Source organism: Montipora capricornis, chromosome 1 (assembly GCF_036669925.1).
Source record: "Montipora capricornis isolate CH-2021 chromosome 1, ASM3666992v2, whole genome shotgun sequence".
Lineage (NCBI taxonomy): Eukaryota > Metazoa > Cnidaria > Anthozoa > Scleractinia > Acroporidae > Montipora > Montipora capricornis.
This window is the reverse complement of record NC_090883.1, coordinates 42,545,377-42,560,376: the sequence shown is the minus strand read 5'-3', so window position 1 is coordinate 42,560,376 and position 15,000 is coordinate 42,545,377. Positions and strand designations below refer to the sequence as shown.

Genomic DNA, 15,000 nt, shown 5'->3' with positions numbered 1-15,000 from the left:
GAGATCCATAAAGTAAAACTTGTATCCAGGAGAAGAAAAGTAGATACAAAAGGCTACAATCATCACGGGCACAAGCCAGCCAAATACAGATTGCAAAAGGTGTATTCTGATTGGATACCTAAATACGACTTTATTGTGATGAATAATCACAGCATACGTGTTTGCCACAAAACACAAGGACCAGAACGCATGCGCCAGGCCAAAACAATGCGTCAAGGCACCTGTAGAAAAGGAGAAAAAAATTAAGAGACAACAACTAAGTACTACTCCCATACTTAAGCGAGCATAGATCGAGTTATTATGTAGATTTTCTTAAGGCTGAAGCAAGTGCAACTCTCTTTTTCTTAAAAGGTCTCTAAACTTGCCAAATCAATGCAATACTTAATATATGCCAAACGTAAGGTGTGGACCCATTGTTTAACATCATTTTAGTTTTAACAAAGAAAGGAACGAACTTTAAGTTTACATGCATTGTGTCCAACAGCGTCCACAGAAAAGTTATGAAATAACGCGTGTAATGAAATGATAGTCGGGATTTATTTGCTGTTTTAATTTAGTAATAACAAATTTTTCTTTCGTTGTTAGTCATAATAATCGTTGAGATCATAATTCTCAAGAGTAACAAGTGGAATACGTTTCATAAATTACCTGAAATCACAGTAACCATCGAGGATTGTCCTTCGGGAAACCAAAACGTGTGATCTCGACAAAAAGTCTTGTGGGGTGATAAGTGCACGGGGAGCACCTTGGAGTTAGCTAAATAAACATGAATTGAAATCTGTCATCAGTATCATCATCGTCATTATCGTCATCACCATAACAACCATCTTAATCAAGAGAAAATGATGGGACAGAGAGGGAGGCTCCCGGTCCAGCCCTTGGGATATGTCATGTCCACGAAAGTTATTTTTAGACGAGCGGAAGTCTTCCGAGACGTCCGCATGCAGACCAACCTCGGTCCGATGTTTGAAAGAAAATAAATATTCATCAGCCTTGCACGTGCGCCGTCATTTTCTCTTTTCACTAAGAACCTGACAGCGAGGCAAGACTGCATGCGGACGTCTCGGAGGACAGAATTCCGCTAGAACAAAGACTTTCGCTCGTCTAAAAATAACTTTCGTGGACATGACATATCCCGGCCAACGCCCTGAGCCTCCCTCTCTGTCCCCTCATTTTCTCTTGTCATAATCAAGTTGTCATTGTCATCGTCTTCGTTATGGTCTTGCCGGGTCTTAGTCTTCGTCAAGTCGTTGTCCACCGTCATTACGGAGTTTAAGATCTACGACGCGACGGTAACGAAAACGTCATTTAAAATTGCAAGTTCAGGTTTATTAATTTTTTTCGTCATTATGTCGATTTGTCTAAACTAGCGCAACTTTCCTGGAACTGAATTAGGCGGTGTGGTGTTGAACCTACGACAGAAAATTCAAGTTGGATGCCTTGTGTTCCCGGCAACGAGAGCGTCATCTCAAAACATAAATTTGCGTTACTTTAATCGCTTCGAGACTATTTCAACCTTTTTAACATGACAAGGGTGTGGTAGTTCTTTAAAAGTGACACTGGTCGGAACGGCGCCTAATAGCCCATTTCCCAGTTGCTGCATGTCTCAGTTTCAAAGCGAGTCCTGGTCACAACCATTCAAATGTAAATTCTTATGCAAATCAAACTCATTTCCCTTTCAATAGTTGAGCACCAAGACTCACTCGGAAACCGAGACAAACAGCAACTGGGAAATGGCCTATTTAGGACAGCAAATGAAAGTCGTTCATAAAACTTCAAATTTGGTTATTTAACGTTGTTATTTTGCTGACGACGGCAAAGAAATGGACAAAAGTGAAAAGCGCACGCGCAGGGCGTGCCAAGCCATTGTTTTTGCCCACTAAATATGCAAATTTGTGAAGTTCTCGTTGCCGTCGCCAACGTTGTCTAAAAATATTGTCATAATTTTGCAGTGACTCCAAGTCTCTCGGCATTGACAGTGTGTGTCAACATTCCAAGAATGAAATTGGGGAAAACGGCGTGGATAGTTAGAGAGAAATTTGAAAATGTATCGTCAGGTGCTCTCGTCCTCCACATAACTTCAAATTATGAAATTTCTGACGGTCGAGTGACATGGGAACGAGTTAGTCAGAAATTTAATGACGTAGAAGACCGTAGGTGGCTTTGGGATGGGTTAGGAGTATTTAGGAGTTTGGCGGGAGTTTTTCATCATTCTACGTTTGTCAGTAGCTGATGCTTTAACTTTATGCTTAACTTTTGAACTGCGCTGTCTGCTTATTTTTTCCTTTTGTATAGTAGTATTTCCTTTCCTCGGGGTCTGGAGCCGTTGCATTAGATGAGGAATACGTTTCCACTTATTTTTGGCCACTTCTAAAGGGTGGTTTTTAGTGGTTTTTCGTACCTGGCACGGCACTGTTGCTTACTAATAGTTTATTCCTAAAGTAATGCAGTATATTTTGTCTATTTTCACGGGCGGTGTTATCTGACGTCCAGCTTGTAACCAATTCAGGCGAACGGAGGTCATTTTGTTCAGCAGACTGACTGACGTGCCCACAATAAACTATTTTCACATTGAAGTCTCGCGTTAGTGTAGTCAGAATTGGTAAATTCACGTCGTTGCCAGGGCGAGAACTGCATGGCAATGTACACACGCACGCGCAGGGCGTGCTGAGCTTTTGTTTGTGCTAATTATAGACCTTTTGTTTTGTGGCGATCTCGTAGCTGTCGTCGTCGTTGCTTAATTAAGCTCCCCAATTACCATCAACAGCAGCACCATAAACGAAAATTAAGCAACGTTTATGAACTGTCCAATCATCTCAAAATATCTCAAGCACTACACTTACCTAGTATAACGCAGCATACTATAATATGAAAACGCAGTACATGAGGAAACTTGCGACTGAAAAAAATTGTAGATATAGAAGTTAAAAACGGTTTACCCCAAGGGGATGTCGTTTTAAGAGTGGGAATTAGTAACAGGAAGGTGAAAGGTTCCAAGATAATTAGAACCTTGGGAAGATGCAGCGATTTTCAAGCCACCTACGGTATTGCTTGGCTGCGTGGGAGTCAATCTCGTCCCCAGAGTCCACTTTTCTTTTGGTTAGCACGAAGAACACGGACTCTGGGCACTACCAGGGCAGGAAGTCCGCAAATCAGGGACTCCCGGATCGTCTACGCACGCTCAGAAATTTAAAACAACAGTGGTTGCCAACGGTTAAAAACAAATGGACCTTCACTACGACTGCGCATAAATTGGAAGTGGCCAGAGTCCGTGTTCTCGGTGCTGAACAAAAGAAAAGCGGACTCTGTGGACGAGATGGCGTGGGAATTGTAACGCAGCATGTCACGCAGTTAAACAGTGTTGCCTGCATGCCTTTCTGTGGACTAGTCATTTGCGAACGCTGGCACAAAAAATCCTTCCTTCCTTTTTGTGCTTGCACACGTTCCCTGCTTGGCTAAAAGAAACGGTTAAGACGTGCTATGCAAGCTTCTATTCGTGGGAAATGTTACCACGGACAAGGAAACACGGAAAATCTGCAAAAAGCGCTTTGCTGTGCAAAACATTTACTTACAGGCTTTTAATGGAGGCCCATGTTATGAAAGTAATCACTGTAGTGATGAGGGCTGCCCACAGACCCACAATTAACACGATGTAGTAAACTTGTCTTGTCAGTGACGACTGTGTCGTCCATTCACATGGTGGTCGACACTGGTCACTCTCTTCATCAATGATCAGTGGTGAGTTACATTCACGACTTCCACCTGTTTTGAAATACAAGAATTAAAATACGTGCTAAGGATTTAAGTGGAAGAGAGTGTGTGTTGGGGGAGCTCTTTGCATCCAGAAGATTTTGGTGGGTCGTGTGTTCAAATCCCACCTGGGACTCGCGTTTCCGGCCCTGATTTCCAGTTTGTCATCAAATATCCTTTATTCTATTTCTTGTATTATCTCTCTCACAACCCCAAGCATCTAGGGACATTTAAGCGGACTCTCGTGCTAGAGGTGCCACCTGCGCGAAGAGAGACCGCAAGGTGATAGACCTAAGCTCGAACGGCGTGCCAACCACATCCCCCGTCATGCATCCACTAGTGTGAGTAGTTGCAGTACACGAGGAAAGTCCTAGAGCCCGTCCCAGAGTCGGGTATTACTTCGGGTAAATCAATTATTGCGCAAAAATATATTTCCCATATTTGTTTACCTTTATTAATAGATGTTACGTTTTTCCATCTCTGCTCGGAAGAGTCAAGTCTTGCTTCACTTTTCGTTAAATTTGAAACAGTGAGTCTGGCAAAAAATAATACAATTACAGTTAAATAAAATGAGCAATGGCTCTCTTGTGGATAAGGTTCTGAAAGTGACATCGTCTTGTGAATTAGTCTTTTTCAGATTCAAAACTGTCCGACCGAATGTCGTATAAAATAATCGCGAAATAAAAAACAGCGCGAAGTTTTTAAATGACATTGTAGTCCCTAGTATTGTAGCATTTATCGACAGGTTAAAAGGTTCAACGATTTAAAAACGTTTGTTGTTCTGGAAAATAATCTTTGCCGAAAATTGATTGAAAGAGCAAAGAAATGATGAAAGTAAAATACTCACCCTCGGAAAGACCAAATTTTGGCTTCACTACCCAATCAGACACAACACAACAAACTCAATCACAAACAGACTTAACTGGTTCATATGGCGTAGAAAACTAGCATTTCACATTACACTCTAATCAGTTAAGTCCGTTCAAATATGAGTGCTACACGGCCAACGTTTGCAAAAAAAACCGTAATCCTTCCTTGCACATAACTCAATCACAACACAAGTGTGTAGATACTTGGGCATGTAGGATAGCAAGCGCCACAAGCCGGTTTATTTTGTTTGCTATATGCATACAAACTCCGTTCCCACATAACAATATGTTAGCTTACTTGATGGTACTGATATACTAAAAACTTATTACAGGAAAGGTAAACTATGCACCCGCTGAATACGAAAACCCAAAACCCTGCGGTAATGAGGGAACGTGTTCTCCAAACACTATGCAAGTGCCCCTACCATATGGAAGCCAAGGGAAAAAGTTAACAAAAAAGTTGGCGAAGAAAGCTGAACCTAGACTGATTCAAATCCCTAACGGTTCACTACTCGTACGACAAATTACCCACAATCCCCACCGGACCCAGTCCTCTGATCCGTGCCGGCAAAATATCTATTTCTTCCAATTTCGCCTGCTACAACTGTCAGAAATATTATTTCTTTAGTAAAGGTTCAAGTTTTGTAACTATTTTAGAGCTGTATGTCCGAATTTCGAGAATCTTTTTCGATATTTGAAAACTATTTGAGCATTTTTGTTGCCATTTTTGAAGTACTTTCTTGCGATTTTTCCACGCAGTCGGTACAGGCAGGTAAGCCGCATCTAGATGCGCTCAAAGTCTACCTAAACGTATAGTCTGTCTTTTCTGATGGTGCTTTTTCGTAAAAGAAATGTACTAAACATAATATCATATGTACAGAGCAAGTTCGCCGAGATTTTTTAGTGAGGTGGCTGCGGATGTCGCCGGGGGACGACGAGGTTAGAGCCAATCCCTTTCCAGACCTCTTTATTTCCTTTTGTCTCCCAAACACGCGCACCATTGGCTCAGTTGGTTGATCACCGGACTGTCACGCTGGAGGTCGTGACTTCAACTCCGGCCGGACCGTCCGTCACCGGCCGTCACCGGACTAACGCTGACTCAGGTTCTTTAAATAACTGAGGAGAAAGTGCTGCCTTTGTAACTAATTTTTAAATGTGACTTTCAAGTCTTCTCGGATATGGACGATAAGCCGGAGGTCCCGTCTCACAACCCTTCAATGTTCATAATCCCGTGGGACGTAAAAGAACCCACATACTTGTAGCTACGAGTAGGGAACGTAGTTCCCGGTGTTGTGGTCTGTCTTCTGAATGAAGGGGGTAGTTTCTAAAGAAACTGTGGTGCTGCGTCGGTGGGGAAGTAGTATACAAAAATTTGGTTTTATCAACGGAGTGGCCACCGTACAGAGATTCTAAAAGCTGACGTTTCGAGCGTTAGCCCTTCGTCAGGGGTTTCAATAACTTCGTAAATAGCCGTCCCTGATAGCCCATTGAAGGCGGCAGTTTGACAAGTTAATGATAGCATTTGTAGTGAAAATCAAGGCAAACTAGCCGGCGGTGTGACGCAAAGCAGGCGGCGGTATACCGCCGGTAACCGGCTTCTATTGAAACCCCTGCTTCGTCAGAGCGAATCCAACGAAACGTCAGCTTTTAGAATCTCTGTACGGTGGCCAATTTACATTATCAACTCCGTTGATAAAACCAAATTTTGGTCTGTCTTCTGTTGTGTATCATGGTTGGGAAGGTAAAAAAAGGGGCCACAGTAATTGGCGCAAGCTGTTGTAGCGCTCTGCCAGCTTGACTGGCAAAGTTAATGAAATAAAAAATGAAATAAAACACACAACATGACGCAGCATAAAGCAATAATGAAATCAATTCTTCGAAGGCAAACATCTCGAATCAGTAGCCACTTAGTTAACGGACCCCGGTTTTTTTCATCAGTAATTAAATGGAATGACACATTACCGCAAAATTGCATCAGTCCTTTTCGTTGTTGTTATTGAAAAATTGTCAAATGACAGCTCGGGAGGACGTCCGGCATACAAATATTAACATGGCTGAGCATAAGAAGAACTGAATTTTTTTTTTTTTTTTTTTTTTGGGGGGGGGGGGGAGGGAGGGAGGGAGGGCTCAAAATAACCTTTCGGGTAATTATTTTTACTCATTTTATTTTAAACGAGAAATGCAGCCTTTTGGGCAAACAAGACAATCAATAGTGGTATCTACTAGAGAATTATGTTTATGTTTGTTTTTTATCGTAAAGATGCAAAGAGAATGATCATGTACCCCTCAGGTTTGTCTTATTTTAGCAAGCTGGACACGTTCAGTGGTTTGAAACCATTTGGTCACTTTAACTTAGCAAAACATAGCTGAATTTTCTTGCCAAGTCACACTGGGGACGAGGTAAAATGCCAACAAAACATCGCAAAACGTATGAAGAACATATAGTGTGAAGTGCTGTGTTGTTTATGAAATTTTATGACGATTTAAATTTATATCAAGAAGACAAGAAAGAACGTATATATTCAAAGCTTGAAAACTGAGACAATTTGGACAAAAACGCGTCGAGTGTGAATCGGGAATCACCGAAGACAAACGACAGTTCAGCGCTCTTCAGCTGAGCCATGCCGCTTAGAAAGAAGGCAGCGAGCGAGAAGTCACGCGCGGTTCTTTCCTCGCACGCATTTGCTTTCTCGTTTGGAATTGTTGATTGTAAAGACAACTGTTGTCACAAATCTTCAAACAAAATTCTTATTTTAAGTTAATGACCTAAGGCACATCTGCGTCAGGGATATATTCGTTCATTATGAATTTTTCCTACCGAAACGTGGTCTTTAAATATGTATCATTAAATAGACTTTGAGGATTATGAGGGAGCATAGAGGTTTTTAGCTCCAAGTCTATTTTAAATAAAGTATCTGGAGGACGCGCAAAGAGCCACGAATTCTGTTGTGAGATACCCTGAATTCCAGAGGTTTTCTCGCTATAAAAAGAAGCTAAAAGAGCGACTCGCTATTCCGTCGCTCCAAGAGAGAAAAACCTCTGGCATCCAGGGTAGTTGTGAGAATATACAGTGGAAAATTTATCCTTTGTTGCCTGTTGTCGCTCAGAGCAGGTCAGATTACAAGGGCTAAGAACAGTATTGACCAGAAAAGTATCTGTCATTTGTAATCGTTTTATCCAGGATCATCATATACCCAGATGCCAGACTTTCTGGCTCTCAAATCGCAACTACTCACTGAACATCCAAAATGATGATTATCGGAGCAGCGAGCGAGATTACCTAGAATTCAGTAGGTAGGCATTCCACACATCATTAGAGTCACAGATTCTTAAGCATAGGAAATTGACATTATTTTTAGCTGCACACAGACAAGAGGTTTCTCTTTCTTTCAGTTTCGTAAAACCCAGGGTTTTCGTCATGGAAAACTGCTGCAATGTTTGGTCCTTGCGATCTTGCGATTTGGATAAAACACGAAGAAATTGAAATCCTAGAAAACTCGGTGACAAGTTTGGACAAATGTTGGCCTTCGAGAAAAGACAAACTCTTTAATAAATTGATTTGGAATAAGGCCTAAGAATAATAATTTTTTCACGTTTCCAGCTACTCGCAAACTGATGTTTGAAAATATTGTATTTCATAATCCATAATTGATTAGAATCATTTAAGTTAATCCATGATTATTGCATCCTCGGAGAAAGGAGCAATATGTTCAATTCAGGTCCGACCTCGCTGGGTGTTAGGATGTTATACATAAGCCAACGATTGGGGCGTATTGGATCCCACATCCACACAGAATGAGCCTGTGAGATGGTATATGGGAAGATGGAACATAAATCATTGTTTATTTTGCGTTCCTCAAGTTGTGTTTACGGAATCTGCTGATTCATATGGGCCCGTGCTTATCATTCAGTGTAAATGCTTACAGGCCTGTTCCTGGCTACTTTAAGCTCGCAAGTGACGGGTGGCGAATCTTCGATTCCATCGATTGATTTACTCTTTGTGTAAAACCCAGCGAGTTCACGGTCAAACGATTCAAACCCGAACTGACGAAAGTGAACGTTAACCATACATTTCTCAAAGGTACACCCAATAGAAGAAGCGGGTTCGAAAGACAACAGTTGCTTCTTTGTTTAGTGAAAGATATAGTATCAAAATCTCGAACTTTTACTTACGCGTTTGAGCTGACGTGGGATGGGTGGCCCGGATGAAAGATGAAGAAGAAGGTAGGTAATGTCACAGCTGTCACAATGATCAAGTGAACACAACAATAAACTAGATTCCGCCACGAAATCTTCACCCATTTTGAACTCGCTGGCATCTGCGAGATGCTTGATTCCATGTCTACAAGAAAGCCACGCTTTAGCGGTCGTTTTTAGCTCTGAAGTGAAGATAAACACGCTAAAAGAGAGGTCAAGTTTAAATATACACCTCCTGTTGTGTCTTCAGTGTGACGCATTGTGATGTAATATGATCGGGTTTTCGGAGGTTGGAAGTGACATATTTACACAAGGGATCGTGTGAAATGACAGGAAATGCTCATTTGCCAAAATACCCTTGTGCACTGACGTAGCAATGTTTTCTAAGACGTGAATGTAACCAATTTGTATTTTCGTTCAGGCTGAGAATGCGATATTTCTTTTTCACCTGAAGTTTCATTTTTGAGATAGTCCTCGAGGGCTTAATCATGTTCGAGGCAATAAATAAAGATTCGAAGTTCTTTGAATATTCGTCAAAGCGCGTTTCCGGTAAATCTTTACTTCGCAACAAACGGCACATTACGTCCAAATTAAAAGCCTCTGTCTCTATCCCAATAGGAAATCTTGGGTACTATCCAACATGCACAACACAATGCTAAAACTTGTTGGAATACTATTAAACAGTGTCAGCACAGTTTACAGAACGCGAAAGATCTGCCCTCTGATCTGAAGAGTTATTTGCTTCTCGCATTAACATTACCTTTGTCTCCTTATTTCCATGACCTCCAATTGTGTGATCACAAAGCTTTCACCCGCCTTGTGTACACTATGGATGTTGGCAAGAATACTTTAAACGTCATAGCAGCTCTGTAATCAAGACATCTAGCATCGTCATTTGATCACGTATTTCAGAACTGGCGTTCAAGACATAAAGAGTTTATTCTGTTCATTAGTCTTTCTGAAATTATTGAGTTCAGCAAGGGTTAAATTAATTTTACTGGATTAAGAACTGCTTAAAGTTAAAAATCTCAAAAATGACTTGAAACAAGTTCATTCTCTTTCAGTTTATTTATACAATCATGACTTAAATAGAATTCGTCACTTACATAGAATTCTTGGAATCTCTTTTTTTCTCGACAAAGGGAAAAAATAAATCCGTTCTTATTTATCTATCAAGAGCTACAATGCCAGATTAAAAGATATTTTGGGAACTGGGCTGTGAAGAAATTGTTGTAATTCCGTCTTTGAATATCAATAAGAGGATTCGAGGGCTATAAGCCTTTTGTGTGGTGGAATTGTTGATACAAAGCGATGTTCCCTTGAAAACCGAACGTTTTTTTTGGCAGTTTCGTCACAAGCGCCCCAAGCTCAGTGTGAGGGAAAGCCAACAAACATATAAGGATTCTTATGGGAATCCCGATAAAAGACCGTAGAAGATAATTTTACGAAAAATTCCGCAAGTAAAAAGCGATTGTGGGCACAGGCGGCCAAAGCTCACGATGCGAGTTTGATTACAAAAGCCGACGATACACGGCAGCATTTGTTGATCAACAAATGTTACAGCTCTTGTTCAACAAATGTTGAACAGTGTCGTCAGGGGCACCCAATGAGAATATAGTTCAAAACCACTTAAACATAGCATTGGTAAACGTAGTTTAGTATTTAAACGGTAGATGTAGGCATTTTTTTATCCCCTAGAAATTTTTTATCTGTTCGGATTCCCTAGCTGAAAGTCTAATGGTCCGAAAATCATAGGGATCAAAACTTACATTTTCGAAAATTTCAGTCAGAAAAAAGGCTCCCGAAAATTCTAAGTGACCTTTTTAGGGTAAAAATCCGTTCAAAATGGGCAATTATACCATGTTTTAGATGTTCGAAAATCCTAGAACGGGCAGGCAAGCAAGGAATTTTACAACAAATGTTCCGAAAATTCTAGAACAGGTATTTTCCGAAAATTGACGTTGGGTGCCCCTGTGTCGTGTCATGTTGAATGCTGAACGTATGCCATTCAACACGTTGAATGTTGTTGAACGATGTTGAACGAAAATAGAGACCAGCTCTATTTCGTTCAACACGTTTATGTAACATTGTTCAACATTGGTCAGGGGCGGATCTAGCATTTTTTGAAAGTGGGGGCCGAACAAGAATACTAATAAGCGCGCGTTAGCGCGCCTCGGTAGCGCATTAGGCGCTACTTTCTAGGGGGGTCTGGGGGCATGCCCCCCCAGAAAATTTTGAAAATTTGGGTACCCTTACATGCAATCTGGTGCAATCTGGAAAGTAAAATATCAGGATTCCATATTGAATAAAATTATAAGTTGTGGTTATAATGATGCATGGTTTGTGACTCTTCGCTCCAAAGTCACAACAGCCTAGGAAGAAACGAATGAAGTGTCTGTATACCACAAGTGCGCGGGATGGTGATTTTTACGTATGCTTTCTTAGCCATTTTGTGAATCTTTTCATGCACTGAATGCGCAAACACTGTTTTTGCATCCTTGCGTATATCTGCCAGCTGATCTTTCACCACGTTAATATGCCTGTATGCCTCAATAACATCCAATGTCGAACCCTGGTTTAACGAACGGCTAAGTCCTCCCCTGAATCCAAAAAGATGCTTGGCAGTGTAAAAGCCAGCAATGAACACAGGGTTCTTGATTTGATGGAACAGGTCATAAGCACGTACGTGTCACAATGTTATTCTCATTGTATCTAACCAAAATATATATAATTATATATATAGACATTAAGATTTTACGTTGTTACAGTCTCTGTAAAATAGGTTGACTTGTAGACAAGTAATTCTCATCCAGTCTTCTTCGTCATTTCAAAAGGATAACATTAACGCCGGTAACGTTGAAAGCTTTTTCGCACAACTTTGGTCATACTATTAGCAAAAAATCATGCTTTAGCTAAAAAATTCAAAAGCTCCAACAGACTGCTTACAAAATTATAAAATTATTGTATATTTTGACAAAAAATAAATCTCCGACGAACTGAAAGGGGGGGCCGCGGCCCCCTCGGCCCCCCCCTAAATCCGCCCCTGTTTGTTGAGCAACAAACGTTGCAGGATGTTGAACCGTGTATCATCGGCTTAAGAAAGAGGACTTTCCTGAGAACCAGCCAAATAAAAAACAACATGGCGGCCACGAATCTCTTCATTCCGAACGCACAAGAGTTCTTCGTAAAACGCTGATCTTGACGGTCTGTGTTCACAGTGCACCGCAGAGCAGAGCAGAGAAATACGATGAAACGTGAGTATCAACGCCGCATCACCGAAACACGATTTCACCAGGTGGCTCTGAGTTAGGACATTTAGCAGCTGATGAAAGCCCTTAGGACAACTCTCTTGTTGAAACTGGAAAGCCTGTACTGCAATAACAACGAGAAAAGCGACATCGAGAACAGTACAGTAGGTTCAAACGGCTGCGTAAACTTATGAATTATATCCCTGTGGGAAAGGCTGGTGGTCTTGTCGGCAATCCAATGCATCTTGCCTCCTAAAGTTATCATTTACATTTACTGCGTTTTCCCTGACGGGACACTGAAAAACGCAGACTGCAGACTGCGCTGACCGTCTGCAAAATGAAAATTCGGTTAGCCTGACTTACGCCTAAATAACTAGCTCAATTCAGGTTAGCCTGGTTACGGTTAGCTCTCAATAACAGAGAGGGTAACACCATATTTTACCTCTGGCGTGCACGGTCTGCACAGTCTTCAGTCTGCGTTTTGGCGTGACCGTTCCCTGACACATATTTTCAACTTAGTTATTGCCACTGGTATCCTCACAAGGACTGGAAGAGTTCTGGAGTACCTCCAATTTCCAAAGGTTGACCCAGCAAATTACAGGCCTATTTCTGTACTTTCTGTAATAGCGAAACTTTTTGAGAAAGCCATTTTCAATCAAGGTATACATAATTAAATGAGTTAGAGAATTGTAGCTACTTTCGAAATATCAGTCTGGCTTTAGACCCATGCACTCTACCCTTACGACTCTTATTGACATGAAAGACAATTACTATCTTAACATCGACGGTGGCTTAGCAAATGCCATTCTGTTTACTGATTTCAAAAATGAATTTGATACTAAAAGTATGACCATGAGATCCTTCTGTCAAAATTGGAGCTGTATGGAACTCAGGTTACAGTTATAAACAACGTAAATTCTGAAACTAGTTACTGACGTTGTTAGGTGCCTCAAGGGTCAATCCTTGACCCTCTGCTATTCCTATTATACATTAATGACCTATCAACCTGAAACTTCCTATCAGATGTGAGGATGTACGCCGATGGCACTTATCTAACAGGGTCGTAACGAGCCTTAAATGTCATGGAGATAATTATCCTGAAATGTCATTATGAATTTTTCAACCCGCCCGAATGGGTTTGAGTGACCAAGAAAAATCTTCCTCGTTTTATTAGCTTTCTTGGACAAAAATTTGACGGCGGAAAAAAGACCAGGCATGAATATTTTCAGAATTGTTTTGTAGTCCGATTAGCGATAATGCGTAATATGTTAATCCTATAAAATTGTCAAATTTGCGACCCGTTGCTAACGGCAACGAGACATCACCTTGAGAATAACTGACCTCTGTTTGCTAAAAACCACCGAAATAACCGATTTTTCGACGGAAAAGTTATCCCAAAGGATAAAACAATTCGCTGGACATGAAATCAACATAAATATGTTCTAGCGAAAGCGACAATAAGCGAATATTTTGAGGGAAAACACAATTCTGTAAGATCGAAGGAACATGTGACGAAAACACGCAATTGTATCGCTACGAAAATAATCTTACCTTTTCAGGGATTTTAAGGCTTGAAATTCCAACCAATGAACCACAATCCTTTTCTTTCTTTTTCGAAGCCTTTAGTGTAATTTTTTGGCTGAAAACTTTAGTAAAACCACAGGCGGCCCAGAGTCGGAAGGTAAACAATTATAAGGATTTGTATGGGAATCTTGATAACAGACTGAAAAAGATATTTACCCGCAAAAGTTCTCAATAAAAAAGCCGTACTTTATTGTCATGGTGAATGTCTTGCTTTTTGTGTGGTTTTTTGCCTGATTGAATGCGATTTACGCGACTTCTCAAATTCCCGAGTCGTCACTCTTCCCTAAATAAAGGAAAGGCTGGCAACCAAGAGAAAATGAGGGGACAGAGAGGGAGGCTCCCGGTCCAGCCTTGGGATATGTCATGTCCACGAAAGCTATTTTTAGACGAGCGGAAGTCTTTGTTCTGGCGGAAGTCTGACTTCCGAGACGTCCGCATGCAGGCCAACCTCGGTCTGATGTTTGAAAGAAATTAAATATTAATCAGCCTTTCACGTGCGCCGCCATTTTCTCTTTTCACTAAGAACCTGCATGCGGACTTCTCGTAAGACAGACTTCCGCTAAAACAATAACTTCCGCTCGTCTAAAAATAACTTTCGTGGACATGACATATCCCTGCCAACGCCCTGAGCCTCCCTCTCTGTCCCCTCATTTTCTCTTGCTGGCAACTCATTTCTAACTTACCTCAGATCTCGCCGAAAAAATTCACACTTCTCCGGCATCAGTCACGCTCAAACTCCGGCGATGGCTACACGGATAAATTTACTTCCCCTTGACCAAGTTTCAAGGTCCAGCGAGTATCCATTGCTGAGAAACAGCGAAAAATATTCAAATTTTCAAACTCCTTCGAGGCTCGCTAACAATCAATTTTGACACGGCTGGTCAACGGTTCACTGAGCCTCCATACGGTGAGCGCAAACCTACGCAAGTGTACCCATAGTTGGGAAGAGAAAAACAAATCCCGGACTCGTCCCCAAATACCTGCCTGGGGTCATGTCGGCGAACGATTTTAAAAGTTCCACACTGAAACCTTAAATACAGCTCCCATCGCTTTAGTTGCCCTACCGCATGTTATAAATCCGGATTTTCATCGAACTCCGTAAGTACTGAAGCTGTTTGGATGGAGTTTGAAACGCAGTCGAAGGTATTTACTAGTGTATGAAACACAATCCTGTTTTTCATCCGTCAACAACTCACATTATCATGACTGCAGAAGAAATTCATATGAAACGGTCGCTGCACCTTTTCAGCCTTTTGGACACATTTTTTCTGTTGAGAGTCCAGGGAAAATGCCATCGTTGAAATCATCTGTGCTTTGTCTTTGCGCTTCGAGTTGCGTTGAAATGTTCAAAG

General features: G+C 41.2%; 1 protein-coding gene across 1 annotated transcript in view; it reads right to left on the bottom strand.

Moving 5' to 3' along the window:
• Positions 1 to 9,071, bottom strand: part of LOC138053495 (uncharacterized) — an 11,787-nt gene extending 2,716 nt beyond the window's left edge. The window contains exons 1-6 of the mRNA XM_068900126.1: positions 8,793 to 9,071; positions 4,200 to 4,285; positions 3,573 to 3,762; positions 2,844 to 2,899; positions 649 to 756; positions 1 to 221 (exon numbers count right to left, since the gene is read on the bottom strand). The exon at positions 1 to 221 is cut by the window's left edge and continues 117 nt beyond it. Coding sequence (XP_068756227.1) covers positions 1 to 221; positions 649 to 756; positions 2,844 to 2,899; positions 3,573 to 3,762; positions 4,200 to 4,285; positions 8,793 to 8,959 — 828 coding nt within the window. The 5' untranslated portion in view covers positions 8,960 to 9,071. The remainder of the gene's footprint in view (positions 222 to 648; positions 757 to 2,843; positions 2,900 to 3,572; positions 3,763 to 4,199; positions 4,286 to 8,792) is intronic.
• Positions 9,072 to 15,000: the final 5,929 nt, after the last annotated feature.